General features: G+C 35.6%; 2 protein-coding genes and 1 pseudogene across 4 annotated transcripts; 1 reads left to right on the forward strand and 2 right to left on the reverse strand.

Moving 5' to 3' along the window:
* Positions 1–2,789: 2,789 nt before the first annotated feature.
* On the reverse strand, positions 2,790–4,427 carry LOC106758377 (protein LURP-one-related 15-like). The gene is made up of 4 exons (XM_014641307.2): positions 4,354–4,427; positions 3,994–4,178; positions 3,070–3,288; positions 2,790–2,900 (listed from the first exon to the last, which is right to left on the reverse strand). The coding sequence occupies exons 1-4, from the start codon at positions 4,415–4,417 to the stop codon at positions 2,790–2,792; spliced, it is 579 nt and encodes a 192-aa protein (XP_014496793.1). The 5' UTR covers positions 4,418–4,427.
* Positions 4,428–16,216: 11,789 nt separating this feature from the next.
* Positions 16,217–21,546, forward strand: LOC106758193 (pentatricopeptide repeat-containing protein At2g38420, mitochondrial). 3 transcript variants are annotated; one of them, XM_022779835.1, is made up of 2 exons: positions 16,217–19,177; positions 21,027–21,546. In XM_022779835.1, the coding sequence occupies exon 1, from the start codon at positions 16,305–16,307 to the stop codon at positions 17,802–17,804; it is 1,500 nt and encodes a 499-aa protein (XP_022635556.1). In that variant the 5' UTR covers positions 16,217–16,304; the 3' UTR covers positions 17,805–19,177; positions 21,027–21,546. The 3 variants fall into 3 exon arrangements, with proteins under 3 accessions (XP_022635556.1, XP_022635557.1, XP_014496627.1); XM_022779836.1 differs by having other exon boundaries at positions 16,217–19,083; XM_014641141.2 differs by lacking the exon at positions 21,027–21,546 and having other exon boundaries at positions 16,217–17,943; positions 18,994–19,509.
* A 40-nt stretch (positions 21,547–21,586) lies between these two features.
* LOC106758378 lies at positions 21,587–22,689 on the reverse strand (annotated as a pseudogene).
* Positions 22,690–23,573: the final 884 nt, after the last annotated feature.

Below are 23,573 nucleotides of genomic sequence, written 5' to 3' on the forward strand. Positions count from 1 at the left end.
ACTGAAACGTAAGTGTTGAGATTATTGATAGGGGGAGCACTGGTTTAGCCAAACCTTACAATCTCAAAGCTTCAAGTTTTTTATGATGACAACACACAATTAATAACACATGTGTATATGTGTTACATGTTCATAGCTTTAATGTTTATGATTATATGAGAACATGTTGGTGTTGTTTCTGTCATTGCATGCAATTCACTGTGTTATACATGAGATCTTATTTGTGATTGCATAACAAATGTTTTGGAAAAGGAAAATTACATGCACTTTTGTTGAACTTTAATTATATGGCAAAACAACAGTTTTAAGTCGACTTCATTATGAAGAAAGTCGATTAAAACTCGTGGCTTTGCACAAAGTTTTTCAAAGTGTGTTGTGAGTATTTTTGGAAAGAAAGTTTTTCTAAATTATGCATCTAACTATTACAGAGTCAACTATGTGCGCAAGCCATTCGACTTAGTCTGTTATGTTTTGAAATTATGTTAATGCTTGACATATTCTATCTAACAGCTATATTTTTAATATATTTGACCAAGCATTAATTGAGATTCAACTGCATTAATTGTGTAATCAATTAATTGCTTTGATTGCTGCTATTTGTTATAACTATCATGATTATATTTGACTCTGTTAGTAGAAAAGTCGACTTAAGAGCATCAATTTTATGGAAAACTATATATAAACGCAAATTTGAATTCTGTAAGAAGTTTTGAGAATCTAACAATTTTGTGATTTGTTTCAGACTTGTGATATCTTACAGAATGTGGAAAAAGCTCCAAGAATCCATAAAGAATTTGTGATTTGTTTCATCTTTGGTGATTGCTTGACTAACAAGAATTTGAGTGCTTTGACTGTCTGATCAACCTGCACTTGAGGTGTCTGTTTCGTGATCAGTTTTTCTCTCAATCTTTTGAAGATTTTTGTTGCCCTGTTGTGACTACAGGAAGAGGACGTGTAGCGTTCTGTACTTTGAGGATTGTTCAAAGTGTTGAAGGCTATAGGAGAGGGGACATCTTGCTGCTGTCCTTCTTTGTTATATGCCTATATTTTTATTAGAGGGTTAGAGATGTGTTTTATATTTTTGACGTGTTGTCGCTATAAAAGCCTTGTTGTAAAAATCTTGATCATTATAGTGCATTGCTTCCTATGATTGGAAGGACACTAGATGAGATTGACCGAACCAGTATAAAAATCAGCTTCTGATTTTTCTATCCCTACACTTTTACATTAAGTAGACTTTACTTTGTGTGTAGTCAACTATATTCCGCTGCACTTAAAAATCTTATTCCTTGCGTTTCAAGAAAGTTTTGAAAGATCATCCTTTTGCGAAAATGATTTTTAAAAGACTCTGATTTTATGTTACACCAATTCCCCCCCCCTCACCCTCTTGGTATGAGAAACTAAGTCATACCATTTTCAACAATGGACACCAGAGCTGATTTTCATAAGATATTTGAAAAATAGGTCGATTATTTTTTTCTTTAAGTCGATTGATCCTGAGAAAATGGCTTTTAGTTCTCAAACCTTTGGTGTTTGGGATGCAACAGTGAACGGTCCATATGAGCCAACTCATGTTGTTAATGGAAAAACTGTTTTGAAAAAATTTTCTGAGTGGACTCAGGATGAAAACCGTAGAGCACAATATGATGTCAAAGCACAGAATGTAATTGCTTCTACACTAACTATGGATGGATTTTTCAGAATTTCACAATACAAGACAGCAAAAGAAATGTGGAATTTTTTAGAGGTCACTCACGAAGGCATTGAAGAAGTCAAACTAAATTTAGTAGTACGTACTCCTAAGCTGGCTTTTAATGCATTGAGTGACAAATGATAATCATTACTATGTTGCAATTTTATTTCAATCTCCTCCTACGCATTGCATTCAGTTTGGTCAGCATCGTCATCTCCAAGTTGTAATACATACAACTGTTTGTTAGGGCACTTACCATTGAAAGAAAACTTCTCATCACATAAGCAATAAAGGATTTTCTCTTTTCTCAATTGCATTTTTGTTGGACTTATCCTTTCCACATTAGAAATTTTCATTCTCAATCCTGGAGGGTAGTAATAGAGGTGGTAATGTCGTCTTTGTGTTTGATAATGTGTTTTTTGAGGAGAATTTTAGTTGTTGTAGTGATAGAGGAACCAATGAAGGATGGATTTGTCAGCATAAAAAATCTATTCCATCACTAAAGATGAACCATCGTAATTAGGAAAACCAATGGAAATGTCCTTGACCGATGAAACCTTCATGAGCAATAATTGTTGTAAGGACAACTTGATCTCCTCCATCGTAGTTTCCTATGATTTTTTTATTTCCATTGTTTTCTAAAGTTTTTCCATTGTCGTCGTCAAAGGACGAATATCCTCGGCATTTGTACGAATTTCAACTTGCATTTCTTTCACACGTGTGCTCTTGAGCATTCCTTTGCTCTTGTCTCCTTTTAACACGTAGTCATTTTCCTTTAGGTTTGTGTTTCTTACAATGAGATAAACATGACTTAGAAAATAAATGCATATGTTTATTTGAATAAGTAAACATAGAATTAATAAGTTGAAGTTTAAAGTTCCTTCTTCTTTCTCATCATCTGATAATTTATAATTAAAATTGAACTACCTTTTCCTTTAATGCATAAGATGCCACTTATTTAATAATAAAACTTTCATATAATAAAGAATTTACAAAATATCAAAACAATAAAAAAAAAACTCAAATAATTAAATCGAATACAAATGTATAGAAGAAATTGAGATATTCGAGTATGATTCAATCATGTTGTAACTCATCAACGTTGAAGAGTTAGAACTAGAGCCACAATGAATGCATGATCGATATTTGGAAACACGGACACCATGTACTTCTCTCTGCTAAACATAGTGCCAAGCTTTGTATTTATCTGCAATAACAATCATTTCCATGAATAAGTACGTGTAAAGCATATCAAATATATATATATATATATATATATATATAATGTGTGTAAAACAAATAATCATATTGTTTTTCCTTCCTCTCTATCTTGGGAAATTAATCAAAACAATAATTGTGTATTAAGATTAAATTACCTGGGCAACAAGTATGTTGGAATCGCCTAAGTAAACATCCCAAGAGCGTCCAGACCAACTTGATTTGATTTTGAAGTCACAAACATCAGTGACATTATTTGCCAAGAACACGTCGGATTTCAACCTTAACTGAAAAAATGAGGAATTGTGTTTTCTAAATATCAGATCCCTAGATTCTTCACTTTGTCCTCTGAATGCTTTCCAATCATAATTCTGAATCTGTATTATCCAGCAAGTTCAAACTTAGATTTATATGTTAGGATAAACTTAAATATAATAATAAAATTAAACGAGTTGTTTATTATTTACAAGTTTTGTTTATTTTAGAGTGTAAGGATCGACAAGTTAATGTAGTGTTTATTAGACAATAATAAGTAATAATCATGTTTTAATGATGGAGTTTATGGTTGGAGATGAAAAACTAAAATGTAAGTCTATAAATATAAGTGTGTAATTAATTGACATACATAATAACAAAACAAGTAGTAATACAAGGAAGTAAACAAGGTTAGTTTTGCTAATACTTTCAACCATCAAACTTTTTATACTAAATACTGATGCAATTGGATTCTATGATAAATGGGTTAAGGATCCATCTTAGTAAATGGAATTCCGATCAAGGAATTTTATTCTTCAAAGATTTAAGACAAGAAGATACACTGCTCTCTTTCTTGTTTCTGATAATTTCTAAAGGTCTATCTGGTTTGATAAAGCATACTGAGGCCAATAATATGTTATCTGGTGTCAAAATAGAGGCAAATTAATTGAAAGTAAGGCTTCTACCGTTTGTAGGGAACAACATTACATACTAATACTCACACTTCAATTTCCATCCATGATTTCATGATACGGGTTCTTGTTTTATTAAAGTACAAATTCATGTGTAAAAGGAAGAAAAAGAAGCTATGTATGAAATAAACTAACCGATCTGCGAAGATGAACAATGGGGTTTCCATGAGAGTCAAACAAGAAACTGTGTTTGCGGGGTTTTACAATGCTTACGAGATTGCTCTTAACAGTGAAAACTATGTTGCCATTGGTGTCTGTCACAGTGAAATTATCTGCTATACTCCTCTCCTTTATGATTATCAGATCAACAGGATGTGGACCTGCAATATGCAAGGCACAATATAATTAACAAATAACCACTTCAGATTAATCAAAGAACAAATATGAAACTCTTTAACATATCAAACTATCTATCAATTATATATGCTTATGATCATATTTTGGACCCCATAAAGTAAATGATTATCTGAACAATGCATAGAGGCTCATATATACCTGGAGCACAGTACTGAGGTGCGGTAATGGGAGTGCCAAAGGGTGGTGATAATTGGTTTGCCATATTTGATGGTTGAACTTGAAGGATGAGTTGCAGAAGAATATGACTTTAATTTGTATAATCAAAAACTGAAGCTTTGTTATATATATATTTATATATGTGGCAATCGTGAAGCATGTTAAAGGGATAGGTTTTCTTTGAGGGAAAGGATCAACTTCTTGTGATGACTAATGGTTTGAATAGCAGTTTTTGACTTCTCTACGTGTGAGAAAGTTCAACTAAGGAACAAGACAACGCTCTCTCCTTACATAAGAACAAGTAAATGTCAACCTGTTACTGGATTTCTTAGAATAAGAAAAGAAGAAAATAACAAAGAGAATATTCCACATACACAGGCCGTACGAATCAAGTCATAGGGGGAAATGATATATTAACATCAAAATTTGACACAGTTGAGGAATCCTCTTCCACATGGTTTTTTAATTGCTTTGAAGTTGCGCTTATGTGGAAAAAGGAAGACTGAAAAATGAGACAAATGGAGTGCGGGAGATTTGCTTTCGAATTTTCAGTGGGACCTTTTCTCCTTTCCCATACCCCTTCCATTATTATTAGAGCATAGTTTATGGTGAATCCTAACTCTCTTTTAAGAAGTATATTAAGTGAGAGAAATTTAAAATTAGAGCATAGTTATTTGAAAAATTAAAAGCTCATATATTTGCAATAAATTAGTAGTTAATTAGATTTCTTTTTGTATTTAAAATAAATATTCTTTTCTAAAAAATAGGTTTATGGGTTGGTCTTGACCCACGGGACTTTTGTAGATATTTTGGTCTTATGGGTTTTTCTGACTCCAATCCACGTGGATCAGGGTCAAACCAGGTAAAGGAGGCCAAATTGACGGGTCTAATTATTATGTTGATGCCTCTCCCTTATCAAAACTACACACACTCTTACTCTTCTTTTCTACATTTTCCCCTTAACTCACCTTCTTCATCACCAAAGGAACACTCACATGCACTACCTAACCTTCATTCATTCTTCTCTTCCATTGTCACCCACTTACAGTTCAGAACCTCCATCATCATCAGAAAAACATCATCACACAAATCATCTTCTCCAACTCGTTGATTACTTTTCCTCTCACTATTTTCTTCTACCTGCAGAAACGTAGAGGTGGAGCAGGCATCTAACCCTAGCTCGAGCCTCTTTCTTACGGATCAATCGTCGCCTCGATGCCATTTGTTAAAACTTTTGTCGTCCTCCAGTATCGACACCGTCAATAGTGACTTCTCCTGTAGTGCTAGGAAGGGGTCTAACAACAAACTCTCCTTCACACAACCGTGAACACTCCTTGCACTAGCCTCCCACTGCTAGCCTCTCGTTGAACTGAGCCTTCAATCTCGCCGCGAAACTACTTGTAACAAACACAAAGGAAGTTTCTTTACTGATAAAGCATAATAGCCACGTGTTATAAGAGATGAAAAACGTAGAGGAATACGCAAGAGCACACATTAAAGAAGGGAGAAAGTTAAATGGCGTGACTTAATATGAGAAAAAGCAGACTTATGGTATGATATTGTCCAGGCTCCACAACGTTTGATTGAGCTCAGTGAAGTCTTCCTAAGCTTAACGTCATTCATCTCAAGCTCCATAAACCCTAGCTGAGCTTAACATCATTCATGCCGAGCTCCAAAAAGTCTAGTCGAGCTCCTCATTTCAGCTCAAAATCGTGGTGGTTGATCTCTCTATTATCGTTTTATTCATTTCCTTGTTTCGACACTTGACACTTTTATATAACACTATTCATTACACTACTTCACTTGAGTTCATTGCACCTCCTCTGCAGAAAGAAGCACGGCAGGTCGCTTGAGCTCGACTAAAGTAGCCCAACAGGTTGGCTAAAAGAACCCGACCAGAACACATGTGATGAAAATTAACTATGTGAGTGGTTGAGCATGTCATTTACACACATTCTATTTGTGGTGGTGATTTGGTATATGTTGCAGTGTGTTTAGTAAATCATACATGAAGCATACCTGAGAGCAATGAACAAATAACTTGGTAGCAACGTATGACTTTTTCTACAAATTTAACATAATTTAATCCAACCAAGTTTTATACAACAACCAACGATATGTTCTTCCTATCTACCACAAACATTGTCATAATTACCATATCACAACACAAACTGGTTGAATTGGATGACTGTTGTGCAAAAAAAATTGAAAAATGAGGGCAAAAACATAAGTGGGGTAGCAATGAACAAATAAGTGGGTAGCAACGTTGGACTTTCTATACAAATTTAACATATTTAATCTAACTAACATTTATACAACAACTAATGATATGTTATTCCTATCTACCACAAACATCATTGCAGTTACCATATCAGAACACAAGCCAATTTAATTGGGTCATTGTTGTGTAAAAAAGAAAAGAAAAATCAGGACAAAAGCATAAGTGGCGAGTAGTGAACATATAAGTTGGTAACAACATTACACTTTTTGTACAAATTTAACATACTTTGTGTCAAATTTTGATGTTAATATATCATTTCCATTTTCAATTTGGTCCTAATGAATTTTGTTCAATTGAGTCTTTTTAAAATACTTAACGACAAATTATACTGATGGACATTTTTACATGGCAATGATATATGTGACGTGGTGCGAGAAAGAGCTCGGTGGAGCTTAGTGAAGAGTGTGGAAAGCTCTATGGAGCATCTAGAAAGCTTAGTGGAACATAAGGTTAGCTTAGTGAAGCATGTGGAAAGCTTAGTAAAACATGAGGTTAGCACAGGCAATTGGAGAACTCGGCAAGATAACTGAGTAGTGCGGTGTGTAGGACCCAAGAAAAAATATTTACATGAGATAAAATAGATAATAGACAATAATATGTGTTTAAATTATTATTATATTTAAAAGGTTGAGATAACTTGTTTGGTTAGAACCCGTGTGTTGAAAAGTGTGAATAATTGGAAAACACTAGAAGGATGGATGGGGTTGAATAGTGCTATGGAAAAAAATTCCAAAGAGATCATTTAACAACTTTGTTAAGTATTAAATGATTTGCACAAGTTATGAGACACTTGATTTGTAAAATACTATTTAAACCACAGGTTCAGGAATAAAACGTTCGTCAACTGTTTTCACAAATCTATTGCAGAACTTTAGGAAAGATAATTCTTAAGAAAGATAGTGTTTAATGACAAGAGCTTCTCTAAGAAATTAAGTTAGTAAGAAACTACAACATTTATAAGTAAAATACACTACAAAGATGTAGCAATAAACACACATTTATTTTACACTAGTTCGCACAACTAAGCTACATTCAATTCTCCTCTAAGACCTCTTAGAGGGTTCCACTAGATTTTCAATGAGGTTACAAATGAGTATTCGTACAATTCCCGGTTAAACTAGTCACTCTCAGTAACACTTCTTACACTGACTAGAATTAAGTATCACTCAATCCTAGTTGTGCAGTATTCTTCACCACTTCTGGTATCCCTAAGCAATCCTGTTATCTTCCTGATACGCTCCCTAGTTGAGTTTTATCCACTCCTGGTTACCACTAGACAATCTTAAGTGTCTTCTTGATACACTATTTAGTAACTGAGTTTCACCCAATCCTGGTTACCGTAAGGCAATCCCGGTATCTTCCTGATATACTATCTAGAACTGAGTTTCACTCATTCCTAGTTACCACCAAACAATCCTATTATCATCCCGATACATTATCTGGTAATTGTTTAACTCAACTGAGTTAATCGTTAAGTGTTTGAATTCTATTCTGAATGTGCAATTAATTAGATTGCTGACAAGTCCTAGACGATTACTCTCACAGAGAGGATGTGTTTTTCAGTACAATTCAATCTAATAGACTTTGTATATTTTTCTCTCTTTTTACAAGTTTAAGCTTATGATTCTATGAAGTTCGGAGTTTTTTATTCTTTCACTGATATAAGCTTTTCTTCTTGGATATTTTATTTTCACAAGTTTATCCTCTTGATCTTCTTTTCAAGTAATCTTCTATTTAAAGGCTTCACGAGAAAATATATGTTAGATTGAGCTTGTTTTTTATCTTTGGATCTTCAAGTCTTTTTGTAGGTAGCAGCCGTAGGTTGTAATCAACTTGTCGAAGCAGGAATGTGTTTTTAGTACTTTGACAAAAGTAGGTAATACGAACTTTTCAGTACAACTTTTGCTCGAGAGAACATTCCTTGAATGTCTTCTTTGTCTCTAATGTCTACTTCTAACTTGTACATGATAGAGCATGTGGATACTTGTAATAGGCAATCTACAAAGACTAGAGAAATTCATGTAGATATGTCCTTTTTTGATCATTTTTGTTTTTCTTGAGACGTTATGCATTTAATGCTCTTTAATGCATGTCCAGAACAACTAAGTGCTTTTGAAATTTTCTTCCATTTAAACAGATTTGACAGTTTAAGCATTTCTAAAAAGATACCAAGTAATTCATAAGATTTTCATCGTTGGATGCAAACATCTTTTTGTGTAAGGTATCGTTTACCCTATACAAGGCATTTAATAATAGTAGTTCTTTTACTGATCTTGTTCTGTATAAGAGTGTGTTTAACAAGATGTCGTTCAACACAAGTTTTTGAATCGTTCTTTATAACTTTTAGTGTGTTTTCCAAAAAAATCCTATAACACCTTTTTATTAAGACATAGTGAGAGCTCGTTGAGCATTGCTTAGCAATGTATGGCACTAGTGCATAATTGGCCTTTAATGTCACCCCGTAGACGTTGGACCAGAAAATATCCAACTAAATTATTGACCGGTGGCATTTTCATAAATAAGTTGGACATATAGATGTCGGTTCGGAGGGGCCCCGACGTCTATAATCACATAGACGTCGGGGCCCCTCTGAACCGATGTCTATATGTCTGACAGGTAGGTGAAAAGTCATTTTTTTCTACATCTAGACGTTTGATCCCGCCACCCCAACGTCTATATGCGATTATAAACGTCGGCTCCCCCTACATCCGACATCTATATATACCACGAATATTAATTTTTAAATAGAATGGGCGTCACATTAGTGAAGTCCCCAACGTATATTCGAGAATAGACATCGAGCGTTGGGGCCACTGACATCCTAGTTCCTGTTAAATCAGAAATTGCGAACCAGCAGTTACGCGCACTTCATCGTCTTCCTTCGCCTTTTCTCTCTGCGGCCTTGCATTTCCAGGTGCGATTGATCTCTTTTGAATTGTTTAAACTTACTTTTACTCCTATTAAAGTAGTCTTTGATGTATTATCTTTCATTTGAACCGATTAAAATGAGTTTTTGTTGTGTTTTGGTGTCGTTTTTCTCGTGTCTTTGGGCAACGTAGTACACCTTCTCCCTTTGTTGGCCAACGTCTTTTGGATCTCTTATGGCATTTCAACCCAAAGCCGAACCTGGGTCCTTGCCTAGTTTTCATGTCACCGTATTCTTTTTAGGTTTAAACCTTTTTTTGGTCCCTAAGTTATAAGGGGATGTTCAGTTTAGTTCCCGTTTTTAAAAATGTAAATCTTTGGTCTCTAAGTTATAAAAAATGTATCAAATGAGTCCTTTTTTAACTTGAAATACTGTTTTTGGTTGTTTCTTAACAACAACTACATCTTTAGATTGCTCTGATTTGTTTCTTAATAATAACAACACTTTATATTGCTCTTTGTACTTTGACCATGAACATCAAAAAAGGACTCATTTGATACATTTTTTTATAACTTAAGAATCAAAGGTTTACATTTTTAAAAGCGGGGACTAAACTGAACATCCGCTCATAACTTAGGGACCAAAAAGAGGTTTAAACCTTCTTTTTATTTGGCGGTTGGAAGGGAACTAGGCAAAGACCCAGGTTCGGTTTTGGATTGAAATGCCATAAGAGATAAAAAAAAAGACGCATTTTTTCTTACGAAGAAACTAGCAAAGGAAGGAGGTGCTACTATGCTACCCAAAGACACGAGCAAAACTACACTAAAATACAACGAAAACTCAGTAGATGTCAGTTGACATGACCGACGTCTATAGTTCCCTTAGACGTTGGTTAATTCCATGTCCGACATTTGTATAGATGTTGGACATGGCATTAACCGGCATCTATAAAGATGTCGGACCTACAGAGTCCGACGTCCCATTAACGTTACCCATAAAGACATCGAGTCGGGATCTAACAATAAAAGCCCAAAATAACAGACGCCTAAAGCCCTTTCTGCACTAGTGTGACAAAAGCGTGTTTAGCAAAACGCTCATATGACATATTTGATGTGTTTACAATTATATTGTTTAATGATGTGTCTATTGTCACAGTGGTGTGTTTACTAAAGCTTTTCTTTAATCATTCAGATTTTCACAAAGCATTTTCATTATAAATTTCTCATTTAATGATATTGATTTCACAAAGATAGTGCTTGTTAAACATCATTTATTTCATAATTGTTTGTTAAACTTCAAAACATGTGACGGTGTTAGACGGTCCTGTCTTATAGACGATATTTTCTTAACAAGGTAAGGTCTTAGGATTGAATCTTAGTCATGATGTTCTGTTTATTTTTATTTCCCTATTTGGATAGAAACATGGAGAGTAGCATTATATCCTATGAAAATGGTACGTAAGACAAAAAGATATGTGGTTGTCGCAACCAAAAAATCGCGACGAGATGATCCAAAGAAAACATATTTTGAAAAAGTGTTTTGGAGTCGCCACCATAGTTTATTCTGGAAAACTATGGAAAAAACCATAAAGAGAAGACACGGTCCACGAAAACCAAAGATTGGGTTCGGGAGTCGGTTACGCGTAGGGAAGGTGTTAGCATCCTACAACGCCTGCCCGAAGGCAGTACCTTTAATTAAATGCGCGAATAAAGATGTGGTTTGCAAAATGTTTAACTATCCCAAGAACAACGATATAAAGAAACAAAAATATTTTTTTAGTTTTTTGGGCCCGACAAGGATTGACCTTGCTCCTACGTATTCTCATTCAAAATGAGAAATCAGGGTTACGTAGTTCTTTCAGAAAGATTTGTGGTTTGAAAATATTTTGGTATTTTTAATAGAGAAGGAAAAGATTTTCACCACAAGGCCTACGCGAGCGGTCGCACGTGTGCTTAAACCTTTTTTCAAAATATTTTTATTTGATTTTTAATTTTTGTAAAAGAAAAGGAAAAGATTTTCAGCACAAGGCCTACGCGAGCGGTCGCACGTGTGCTTAAACCTTTTCAAAATATTTTTATTTGATTTTTAATTTTTGTAAAAGAAAAGGAAAAGATTTTCAGCACAAGGCCTACGCGAGCGGTCGCACGTGTGCTTAAACCTTTTCAAAATATTTTTATTTGATTTTTAATTTTTGTAAAAGAAAAGGAAAAGATTTTCAGCACAAGGCCTACGCGAGCGGTCGCACGTGTGCTTAAACCTTTTCAAAATATTTTTATTTGATTTTTAATTTTTGTAAAAGAAAAGGAAAAGATTTCCAACACAAGGCCTACGCGAGCGATCGCACGTGTGCTTAAACCTTTTCAAAATATTTTTATTTGATTTTTAATTTTTTATGATTTTAATATTTTTATTTCTATTAGCAAAGGGATATAACAACACACAATAATAAAAAAAATGCCAAAGCTGAAGAAATAATAAAAAAAACAAAGACAATAAAAAACATCACAATCCAAGCCCAATAAGAATAGGGGTGCAGAGATTAAAAACCGGGGGTGCTGAATAAAATACTGAAACTTCTGGTCTTGTAGCCTGTTAGGGGTGTATGGCCAAAAATGGGGGTGCAGCTCGAAATTTGTTGATCCAGGTCCAAGGGGTGCAGCAGCAAAGTTGGAGGTGACATGTAGTAGATTTCAGTCCAAGCCCAAAGATAGGGGGTGCGACAGCAAAATTGGAGGTGCCACAAACGAAATGGGCCCAATGCCCAAACTTTTTTTGTTTGCCAAATGCAGACTGGCTTCGGCCCAATGGGAGGGAGTGTGAATGGTAACAGTGGGGGTACCACTGGATATTTCGCTGACCCGGCCCAAGGCCTCTTTCCTTGCAGAAACAAAGTGGGGGTGCAAANAGAGTGGTGTGGTGACAGGAGGAGATGGCGCGCCCAAAAGCCAGGCCCAAGGCCCTTTTGTATGCAGATAGGAAATGGGGTGTGAATAACATACGCATGGTGGCAGGCGGAGAAACTGTAGTGCAAAGCCAAGCCCAAAACCCCTTCTGACCTAGACACCTCTAGGGGTTCAAACAAAATCCTCTCACTTCGCCAGGTGCAGCCTCAGAGACCTAGAGTCTCCTCCTCCAGAGACGAATCTAGAAACACCCCTCCTCACCCAACCGGCCACCGTCAACCACCGTCTGCGACCTCGTCAACAACGATGCTCGTTGCCGGAGCCACCAAGTCGAGACCGTCGTTCACCGTCAAGATGGCCGCCACTACCTCCATGGAAGTCGCGCTGCCGCCAGAGTCATCATCGCAGCCATCACTGTGCCAGTTGCTTCAAGTCACCGTCCACAGCGTCGTCAACAACGATACTCGTTGCTGGAGCCACCAGGTCGAGGCCCTCATCCCCGTCGAGCTCCCTTTGTCTCCATCGTGTCGCCGCCACTGCCTAGCTCTCCCCGCCTTAGGTCACGATGTCGTTTGTTACCAGGACCGCTGGCGACGATGCCGGTCACTATCGGGGTCTCGTTCTGTGCCCCGCTTCACTTCGAACAGAGCAATCCCACACCAACATCCTCCACTGTCGTGATTTCTCGAGATTTCCAATTACTCACGCTCCGCCAAGCTAGGGTCGACACAGGCGCCTTTGGTCATCACCCACGGCTACTACCGGGTCTGCAATTGGAAACCAAAATTCAGAACCACCATTAACAAAGCTACCGATTTCATTGCTTCACTTCCCTTTCAATCTTGGTTTTCTTGTTGTAAATTTTCACTGGTTTGAATTTGATTTTGCGTTGAATTGGTTGATGGAATGTTTCGTAGTATGATGTGCCCTTCTATTCTTCCTCCCTTATTCTTTGTATGGTTTCTTCTTCTTAAAATGGTGTGCGCCTAAATGAGGGATAACAGAGGACGAATTGTGGTTGCTGGTGTGAGTATGACGGTCTCTGTTCTTGGTGGTTTTTGTTTTTTTTCATTTTGTTCATTGTAGGTTGAGGGTGAGGATCCTAATGGGTGATGGAGATGGATTTTAGAAAATGAGGGAATGAGTTTCTCTGTTGTGTGTGATGAGGGTGTAGAAGTGGAGGGGCTGAATCGGTTATGTGGTGAGGGAGTAATTCCGCGTAGTGTGTTCTGAGGCGTTGTCTGTGAATGATTCTGGGTGATGAAAGTATTATGGAGGAGGTTGTGATGATGATGGTGTTTTTTTCTGTTGAGTCCGTAAAGGGATGGAGATTTTTGATAGAGATGAAAATGATTGAACCTGTTGGTGTGTTACAGTGTGCCCCCTAAGCCAGAAGGGTGAGATTTTTTCTTTGGGGATGAAGGTGGTTTCGGGTTATGATAGAATCTGAGAGTCAATGGTGACGTGAGGATGGTGTGGGTGGTTAACGCATGAATGGTGTGCCTGAAATTTGTTGAGGTCGTGGGGGAATTGAGAACAGTGCCAGAGTCCAATTTTTTCTGCTGGATCAACGCCAATTGCCACATCACACATTCTTCCCTTTTTTCTTTTCTTTTTTTTTTGTTTTTTCTTTTTTTCTTTCTTTTTTTCTTGTTTTCTTTTTTTTTTGTTTTTTTTTTCTTTTTTTTTTTCTATTCCCTTTTTGAATTAAATCAAATAGTAAAACAAAAATTAATAAAACAAAACAAAAAAAATAAATTAAATTAAATTAAAATAAAATAAAATAAAACAAAAATAAAAACAAGTCCTATTGTCCTATTATTCAATTATCCGGACGAAATTGGGTGTTGACAGTGATAGCTCAGATGGTAGGAGCTTGTTTTGATAGAAAGGTCATGTGTCCAATTCGTAGTGGGAAGATTGATGAAAAGTATTTTATGGAATATTTTTTAAAGCATTTTTTGAACCCTAATTTGATAGGCCACGTAGATAATGGACTCTAAGGCTGACATTGCATACTTTAAAGCAGCATAAGAAAGATAAAACATGATATTTAAGGTCTGATAATGAAAATTTAATTAGAGATCAATCAAAATTAAAATATATTTTATTTTGATTTTATTATGTATTCAATGTGCATTTACATAGGCTTGAGGATGAACTTAGACTTTCTGGAATTAGGGTTAGACGTGTCTCCTTATTAAATTAGGTTAAGACAAAAACTCTACACAGTGGGGAATGGAGGCAAACTTAAGCATTTTAAGATTTGTGATTTGTTTTGCTTCGAGCTTTACCAAACCTCGGTCGAGATGTTTTAGACCTTGGTCAAGTTGTATCAGACATTGGCTGAGATGTTGCAAACCTTGGACGAGTTATGTTAGACCTTGGTCGGGATATTGTAGACCTTGGCCGAGTTGTGTTAGACCTTAATTGAGACATTTCAAACCTTGGACTATGATGTATCAAACCTTGGTTGAGAGGTTTTAGACCTTGATCGGGAACTTTCAAACCTTAGTCAAGTCGTATTTGACCTTAGTCAAGTTGCATCCAACCTTGGTCGAGATGTATCCGAGCGTTGCCGAGTTGTATCCGACCTAGGCAAAGCTACATCCGACCTTGGCCGAAATGCATCTGACCTTGGCCAAGATGCATTCGACCTCGGCCAAGATGTATCTGACCTTAGCCTAGTTATATCCAACTTTGGTCGACCATTATCTGACCTTGGTCGAGCTATATCAAATAACTAAGTTGTATCAGACTTATCCTTATCTACATATATCAGGTGGCTTTGTATAAGAGGGTGCCTTGTGTTAAGACCACTCTATGTGATGAGTTAGGGTGCAAAATCATTTGTGGTTGCGTTGTTGGTTTGATAACATGTTTTGAGTTAAAATATGTTAGAGGATATGATGTGATTTTTATATTACATGTAGTAATGATATGGATATAAATTATGTGGTTGTTTGATAATATTACGCATGTGATGCCTGCATATGTGATGTGATGGTGCAATTGAGAAGCATGTGTCTCGATCAGAGGTGAGGGGGACTTTGGGAGCTGATCTTGAGGACTCCAATTGTGGTCTCTGGGAGAGCAGTAGGGAGTGGTAGACTCGACGTAGCAGTTTCAGAGATGTAATTCCTTGGAAAAGCTCTTTGAGAGGGTCATAGAAAGTTACACCAAAGGAACCCGACTTAGAGAAGCTCAACTTAGAGTGGTTGGTGCGTAGGAGCTCGAAGTAGAAATGCTTAGTTAAGAGTTGTCGGCCAAGGAAAGTTTAACCAAACGAACATACAATACAAACTACGAAGGAGCTTAATTTAAAATAATTCGTTGATAAAAATTCGGGCCATAGATACTTGATCGAGAAAGGTCGACCAAGAAAAACTCGACATATATATATATAAAAAGCATTTAAATTATAGTTAATGAATTACATAGATTAATTTTATTTTATGTATAAAATTATAGAAAATGATTGTGTTGTTATAGAATATTAATTTTAACTATTGGTAATTTAAAAAAAAAAAACATTGAATTTTAATTTTAAAATAAAGATGAATATGATAGAAATTGATGTTTTTTAAAATGTATTATCCTTGAAAAAAAATACCTCAGCATATTTTCATTCAAAGAAAGTTATTCTAATTTTTAACAAATGAATGGTAGTCATTGTAATTTATTAGTATATAAATTAAAGATACATAATCTTCAATAAAGGAAATTACATTAACTATTTATATAACCGTACATCTATAATTTTGTCAAAATCTGTTTTAGTTTAAGGTTTGATTTGCATCAGTCCCAAGCCAAAATTTTGGTTTTGTTTCGTGGATACAATTAATCCAATGTCAGTTCTTGCTCTGTTTCTCGGCAGATCGAAATGGTGAGACAGCCCTTATCCAAGAGAGCTAACAAATACCTAAGAAAATTCAGGAAATGGCCACACTCTCCTTACAAGACCTCATGGCACCGCAACTTTGGTCAACAACAAGCCATGCAAAAGCTCAAACAAGCAACCCTTGAAATGGGTTTTTCCCAGGAACCCCAAACAGCTAACCTTCCCCACCCTTTTCTTCTCTCCACTCTCCTTGACTCATTCAAAGCTTACAGCTGTGACCCAACTCCAAAAGCTTACTACTTTGTCATAAAAACCTTAACCAACACCTCCCAGTTGCAGGACATTCCTGCTCTCCTTGACCACCTGGAACACTTGGAGAAGTTTGAAACTCCAGAGTCCATCCTTGTGTACCTTATTAGGTTCTATGGTCTTTCTGATAAGGTCCAAGATGCTGTGGATTTGTTTTTCAGGATCCCCAGGTTCAGGTGCACACCAACTGTTTGCTCGTTGAATTTGGTTCTCTCACTGCTTTGTAGGAAGAGAGAGTATCTCAAAATGGTTCCCGACATCTTGCTGAAAAGCCAGCATATGAACATTCGCATTGAGGAATCGACATTTCGGGTTTTAATCAAGGCCTTGTGTAGAATTAAGAGGGTGGGTTATGCCATTAAGATGCTGAATTATATGATAGAAGATGGGTATGGTTTGGATGAGACAATTTGTTCTTCGATAATATCATCATTGTGTGAACAAGACGATCTGACCAGTGTTGAGGCTTTGATTGTTTGGAGGGATATGAGGAAAGTGGGATTTTGTCCTGGTGTCAGGGATTATACAAACATGATTAGGTTCTTGGCTAAGGAAGGGAAGGGTATGGATGCTTTGGATGTTCTGAACCAGCAGAAACAAGATGGAATTAAACCCGATGTTGTTAATTATACTATGGTCTTGAGTGGGCTTGTAGCAGAGGGGGAGTATGTAAAGTTAGATCAATTATTTGATGAAATACTTGTGTTTGGAGTCGTTCCTGATGTTTATACTTATAACGTGTATATAAATGGTTTGTGTAAGCAGAATAACATAGATGAGGCCTTTAAGATTGTTGCTTCTATGGAAGAGTTAGAATGCAAACCAAATGTCGTTACTTGCAATACTTTATTGGGTGCCTTGTGTTTAGCAGGGGATTTACGTAAGGCAAGGGAGGTAATGAAGGAAATGGGGTGGAAGGGTGTTGGGCTCAATTTGCATTCATACAGAATCATGCTTGATGGTTTGGTTGCGAAAGGTGAGATTGGTGAAGCGTGCTTTTTGTTGGAGGAAATGTTGGAGAAGTGTTTGTTTCCTAGATCTTCAACCTTTGATAATATCATCTTTCAGATGTGCCAAAAAGGCTTGATTGCTGAAGCAATAGAATTGACCAAGAAAATTGTTGCGAAAAGCTTTGTTCCTGGGGCCAGGACTTGGGAAGCATTGCTTCTTAAATCAGGATTCAAACAAGAGTTTTCAGAAACCACATTTTTTGGTTTGTTGGGCCAAAATTAATTTTGGTTGTCAAACTGGCTCAGGTAACAGAACTGTTATTGAAAGGACTCGCATCTTGGAAGACAACCTAAACCATATCAGCAGTTAACTGATACATGATGAAGTCATCAATCGGCATATGGAAAACAAACCTTTAACGGTATGTTTGGATAACGAATTTTAATAGGGTAATTCAGTTTTTTAGCGAACTTTAGAATGCTATGTGGTAGAATACTTTCTTTAGCTACTGTACATGGAAAGAATTTCAAATTCTAGTAATTTTAAAAGGTATTTTTTTATTAACTTCAGTTATAGAATTTCAAATTCCACTTAAAAGAATTTGGAATTTTTCATTTGCTCTCTCCGAAGCGTTTGTTCTTTCTCCCTTGCTACCTACCCTCTCTAGGTTCACAGCCCTTTGCTCTCTCTCCCTCTCTCTCTCTCAGACACACCGTTCAGAGCACTCTCTTTGCCGTTCATGCAGTCATATCCGGTTCATCACTGTTGATGTTCGTTTTTGTGCATTTCATCTCTATTAGATATGACATTTGTTCCTTCAATTTGTGTTTCGTTTTTTATTTCATTGTTTTGTGTTTCAATATTGATCGCATTGTATGCTTGTGAAAATCAACTCTAATCTTGCTTCACTTGGCGCAAATAAGAATCGATCGCCAACCATTCCGTTTTTATTTAGTCTATACTTTGTTTAGTTTTTTCTTATAGTACAATCTCTATTCTTTTTGTATAAATTAAAGATATCAAGTTTTCTTTAGCTGCAGCAGTAATTTATTTGTACTGAATTGCTTTGCTATTTGTGAAAGCTATCAAGTTTCTTAGTTTGTTAGTCTTATTGAATTTAACCAACTTGTCATAGGCCGGAAGTTACCACCATTAATGATTGATTATGTGAGAAAAGAACTCACATAAGAGGGACTTTGCTTTGGTGTTTTTCTTGTAATAAAAGGGGCATATGATTTCTTAATAGAACGTACCAAAGTCACTTGTTAAAAAAATTAAGAGAAATTCTGTTTTTTTTTTTAAAAAAGAAAATTCTCTAAGTAGTTGTGTTTTCTTATTTTCGGGAGAAGAAGTTATTTGTTTCTCCTTGGATTTATATAAAGAAATATTGTAATTTTATTTCCTATAATAAAATTACATTTTTGCTTATTGTCAATTTTGATTCTCATTTTCATCTTTTATTTGATGGAAGCTCCTTCAACCAAGTTGATGAAGATCCCTTGATGAAGATGATGAAGACGGAAAGCATGAAGAATAGGAGATTGAGTGGCATGATGAATGGGTAAGTGATGCATCCTAGAAGGAGGTTAGGTCAATCTTGAAGGAAAAGGTAGAAAAAGTCTAGAAAAGAGACAACTCCAAGAGAACTTAGAAAAGTGAGTCTTGCAATTTTGACAAAGTTTCACTAATGTCATTAAAGTTCTAAGAATACAAGAGGGGGAACTTCTCCTTTTATAGGTCAAGGAGAGATCTCTAGAAAGAAAAGTGTACATGCACTTGAAAAGAACCTAGAAGCTTCCTTGTCCAAGGGGGATGAATGGGGGAGTCTCTCCCTCCTAACTAACGTCCAAGGGAGATGCATGGGAGCCTCTCCCTTAAGTGACCGGCCCTGTGGATGTCCCTTCAATTTACAAAGGCTCTTCAAGGCCCAAAACTTTGTTCAAGACAACATCTCGTCAACTCTAACCTTTCCTAATTGTTTTGCTCATAACTTTCTCCACAAAGTTCTAAATGAGATGATTCTTTTTTGTTGAAAATTAGACTCAAAGAGTTTTCATTTGAATATAGGCTTGTGTCTTCTAGACCTCTAAGCTAGATGCAGTTGAATTTCGAAAGATGTTAACATAGGGACAAGTCTAAAAAAGGGCAAGATAACACGGCCAAAATACAGGGCCCAAAGCAAAATATTTATGTACATTTTTCAAAGCTTAAGAAAAGGGAAGAACAAGCTTGAAAACACCATATTTCATAAGAGTAGAAGTCCTTCTTCTTCCAATCTCCTAACCCCAGTTTAAGCTGTAGCTCCCTAGAAGGATCTCCACCAAGCTCCTTGGGTGATTTCCATCAGTATTTGCTTAAGAGTTTTGCCAATTTTAGAGTGCAAGGGTCAGTAGATTAATGTAGTTGTTATTAGACAATATTTGGAAATAAATGATGTCTTAATGATAGAGTTTATGGCTTTGTAGGTGAAAAGTCAATATGTAAGTTTATAAATTGTAAGTGTGTGATTAACACACAATGTGAAGCGTATTCATAATTTCTAAGTGAGTATTATTTTTTAACAAGAACTACAAGACAATAGTATAAAAGAGATCTGCCTTAAATTTTTGCTGTCCATTCCTAGAAAAAATAGGTGGCTACTTTAATTAGTACAGATCAATAGAAACAGAAAGCTTTAGACCATTGTACAATATCATCTCATATACTCATTGACGCAATTGGGCATTTAGTGAAAATAAGGTGGACTAGTTGGTCATCTGTTGTTAATAGCGGGATCCAATAGAACATCAAGAGTGTACTGTGATTTTTATTTGGTAACTTCCTCAAAAGCCTAATATTTTATCAATTCAACCAGTACTCTCGCACATTCTTGCTTAAGAAGGAAAGTAAGGACACAAAATGAGAGCTTTGATCAGTGGTTAGAATATCCCACAAGAAACACACAAAAATTATACATAAAACTTTTTTTAAAAACGTTATGTGGAATTTTTCGGTATTAGTTAAAGTTTTGAAAGATAACTGTTAGTTTTAAATAAATCCTCCCAATATATCGAAAAACTTTGTTATTTCTCTAAAATAAATTGTGTCCATTATAGTAGAAGTCTCTGCATGTAGTTGAAGAACGCTGGTTTTACGATGAAAGTGAGCAAAAATTTGAATTCACCAAAAGTGGGTCTCTATTTCGGAAAAAAGTCTGAAAGAATGTATGTATCCCAAGTTTCCAGAAAAATATCAGCCCCCACAACGCTGCAGGGAATTCAGCTTGATTCTTAAAACTCTTGCAAGATTCTGTTTGGCTTGATTTTAAATGAGAAGCATTTTTGTTTTGTATGCACCTACTTTAGTACGTAATGCTAAGATAAAAGCTTGTTTTTCACAATGATTGATAGCTAAATCAGGTACATATATAGCGCAGAGTGCGGTTGAGAGTGGTAGAAACAAACAAAAAAGGTTCAAATTATGCCAAAACGCGTCCTAATTGACCATTTTTTTCATATATGCCAGATGAATGGGAAGAAATCTCATGAGGACTATTCTGCAACACGTTTTCATCTTCTTTTTCAGAGGGGAAACGCGTAAACGAAACCAAATCAGTACAGCCTTAGCTATAATGATTGAAGAGGTAGAGATGAATGCTTCTGGGCAAGTAACTAGACTAGTGATTAATCAAGAAGGTATCACAGGCTGTAACAATGTTTTTCAAATGTGTGGGGTTCAACCGTTCGAAGTACTCAAGATCATCTCAGAGAAAGTATCCAAGATAATAGAAGAGCTGTGCTGACAATTTTCTCTACCCGATCTTAGATAATCAACCAACAATTTCGACGATAGACACACAATATGCTCTTATCATGGAGTACACAAAGGTAGTCTTGAACATAATGGCGTCACTGATTCGAGCCTGACCATCACAGCTAAAAGCGACGATGTTTACTCATTTGATATTGTTCTATTGAGTATATTATCTCTGGATGATCTCTATCTTATATCTAAACGAAATAAACGGGAAAACAAATTAAAGAATAAAAAAGAAAGCCAATAACAAAATAAAGGCTCAAATGAAATTACATTAATTTAAGTTCATTCAAATGATATAGAAGTGTGGTTTCAAAATTGGTATATTCAATAATGGTTTTAGACAATAAGGTATATTCAACATTGGTATTTGCAGTATCTGCTTGTTCCTGCAACAACAAAGCATGCTCAAGTTGCACCTCTACTTCACCCATTGTTGGTCGCTCATCTGCTTCATGTTTTACGCATCCTTGAATGATATCTACAAAGACTTGCCAACATTCAGGTGCAATCGTTCCTTCGATACTCGGATCAACTTTCTCTTCAACCGGCATTTCCATAAATTCCCTTTCTGTTATCCTTTGCACATATGTCCCTCCACACACAACTTGTAATAGAACCATACCAAATGAGTAAACATCAGTTTTATCCGTGATGGTAAAGTCCAGGATATGCTCCATAGCCAGGTAGCCAAAAGTACCTATAAATGAAAGTATTATCTTAGTCTAACTGGCAAGATTTCATTAGTAAGCAACGTCATAAAATGAAGGATAAAGATACTTAGACAACATTTTTTGACAACATTTGAACATCATCATACGTGTCATTGTGTGATTGGTTCATGGTAGTGTCTTAAACCAATCACACAATGACACGTATGATTGATGTTCAAATGTTGTCAAAAAATGTTGTCTATGTATCATTACCCTAAAATGAAACATTACCAGCAGCATCATCTACTTTAATCGGCTCTGGCTTTGACATAAAACGTTGTCCCTGTACGCTAAAGCTAAAATCTATAAGCTTTGGCTGCATGTTTCCATCCAAAAGAATGTTGCCAGGTTTGATATTACGATGAATGATGGTGCGTTTTGCTCCAGCATGAAGATAGTGCAGTCCCCGTGCTGCTCCTATGAAGATCTCTAACCTTTTTTTTCCATGGCAGTTTTTCACTTGCTATGTGTTGATAAAGAGAATCCTTGGACAGGTATTCGTACACAATAATCTTCTCTTTCTTGTGGTTGCAGAATCCTACAAGAGAGACAATATTAGGGTGACGAAGCTGGCAAAGAACCTCTATTTCATTCTTGAAGGTGCCTTTGTCTTCTACATTAAATCTTTTTATTATGACTGGAAAAGGAGAACTGTTTACATGATGTTACTAAAATTTTAATTCCAATTTTATGAAAGAAAAAAGAAATCAAAGAGAGACGTCACATCAGTAAAAATAAAATGTTGTTAAAAAAGGGTTTATAACTAGTGATGTGTAAGATCTCCGGTCTGAGTTTACTAACTTGGTTATTTAGTAAGTTAATATAATCTATTTTAATTATTAGTGAATAAAAAAAATCGAATTTGATTTGAGGTGGATGGATAAACAATTTGATTTATTGGTTAACTTAATCAAAAATATTCTTTTCAATTTTAAAAAATAATAATTTTTTTCTAATTCAAATCTAAATAAATTTTAATTTAAAATGATATTAAACTTCATAGACAATTCAAAATCAAGAAAATATAACAGTGTCCAAAATTATCTTAAACTTCCATTAGAATCCAAAATGAAGAACAAAAAGCAAAACAAATATGTATGTAACATTTATAATTTTGTGTCATTTATTCTTCTATAATATTAGAGTCTTAAATAGATAAATCTACAATTCAATAATATTGAAGCATCTTTTTCTTTATCCTTATCTACAAAACAAGAATGTTAACTAATAATATTGAAACACAAAATAATAATTAGGTGAGTTGGTGATCTAATGTGACTCACCATAGATTTAACCCACGTGAGTCAGATTCTTAATGGGTCGAACTGAAAATTTGCATGTATCAAAATTTCATTTTTTTTTCAACCCAGTCTAGTCTAAACCTGTACTGGACTTGTTTGGCTCACAAGTTTCAACTTGTTTTGATAGCACTATTATAAACATCAGTATGTTCACATTGTTGCAAGTAGCAAAATGCGGCAAAATTCGACTTTAAAATGTGTTTTGTCATTTTTAAAAATATTTCGTCCAAATTGGCATTGAA

Source organism: Vigna radiata, chromosome 4 (assembly GCF_000741045.1).
Source record: "Vigna radiata var. radiata cultivar VC1973A chromosome 4, Vradiata_ver6, whole genome shotgun sequence".
In the NCBI taxonomy this organism is placed as follows: Eukaryota; Viridiplantae; Streptophyta; class Magnoliopsida; order Fabales; family Fabaceae; genus Vigna; species Vigna radiata.

Excerpts from the sequence above, each read along its gene's own strand:
- LOC106758377 (XM_014641307.2), bottom strand. The coding sequence starts at position 4,417 with ATGGCAAACCAATTATCACCACCCTTTGGCACTCCCATTACCGCACCT. Across the intron at positions 4,179-4,353 it reads ACCTCAGTACTGTGCTCCAG|GTCCACATCCTGTTGATCTG; the intron begins GTATATATGAGC and ends TGCATATTGCAG. Across the intron at positions 2,901-3,069 it reads CCAACATACTTGTTGCCCAG|ATAAATACAAAGCTTGGCAC; the intron begins GTAATTTAATCT and ends TTGTTATTGCAG.
- LOC106758193 (XM_022779835.1), top strand. The coding sequence starts at position 16,305 with ATGGTGAGACAGCCCTTATCCAAGAGAGCTAACAAATACCTAAGAAAA.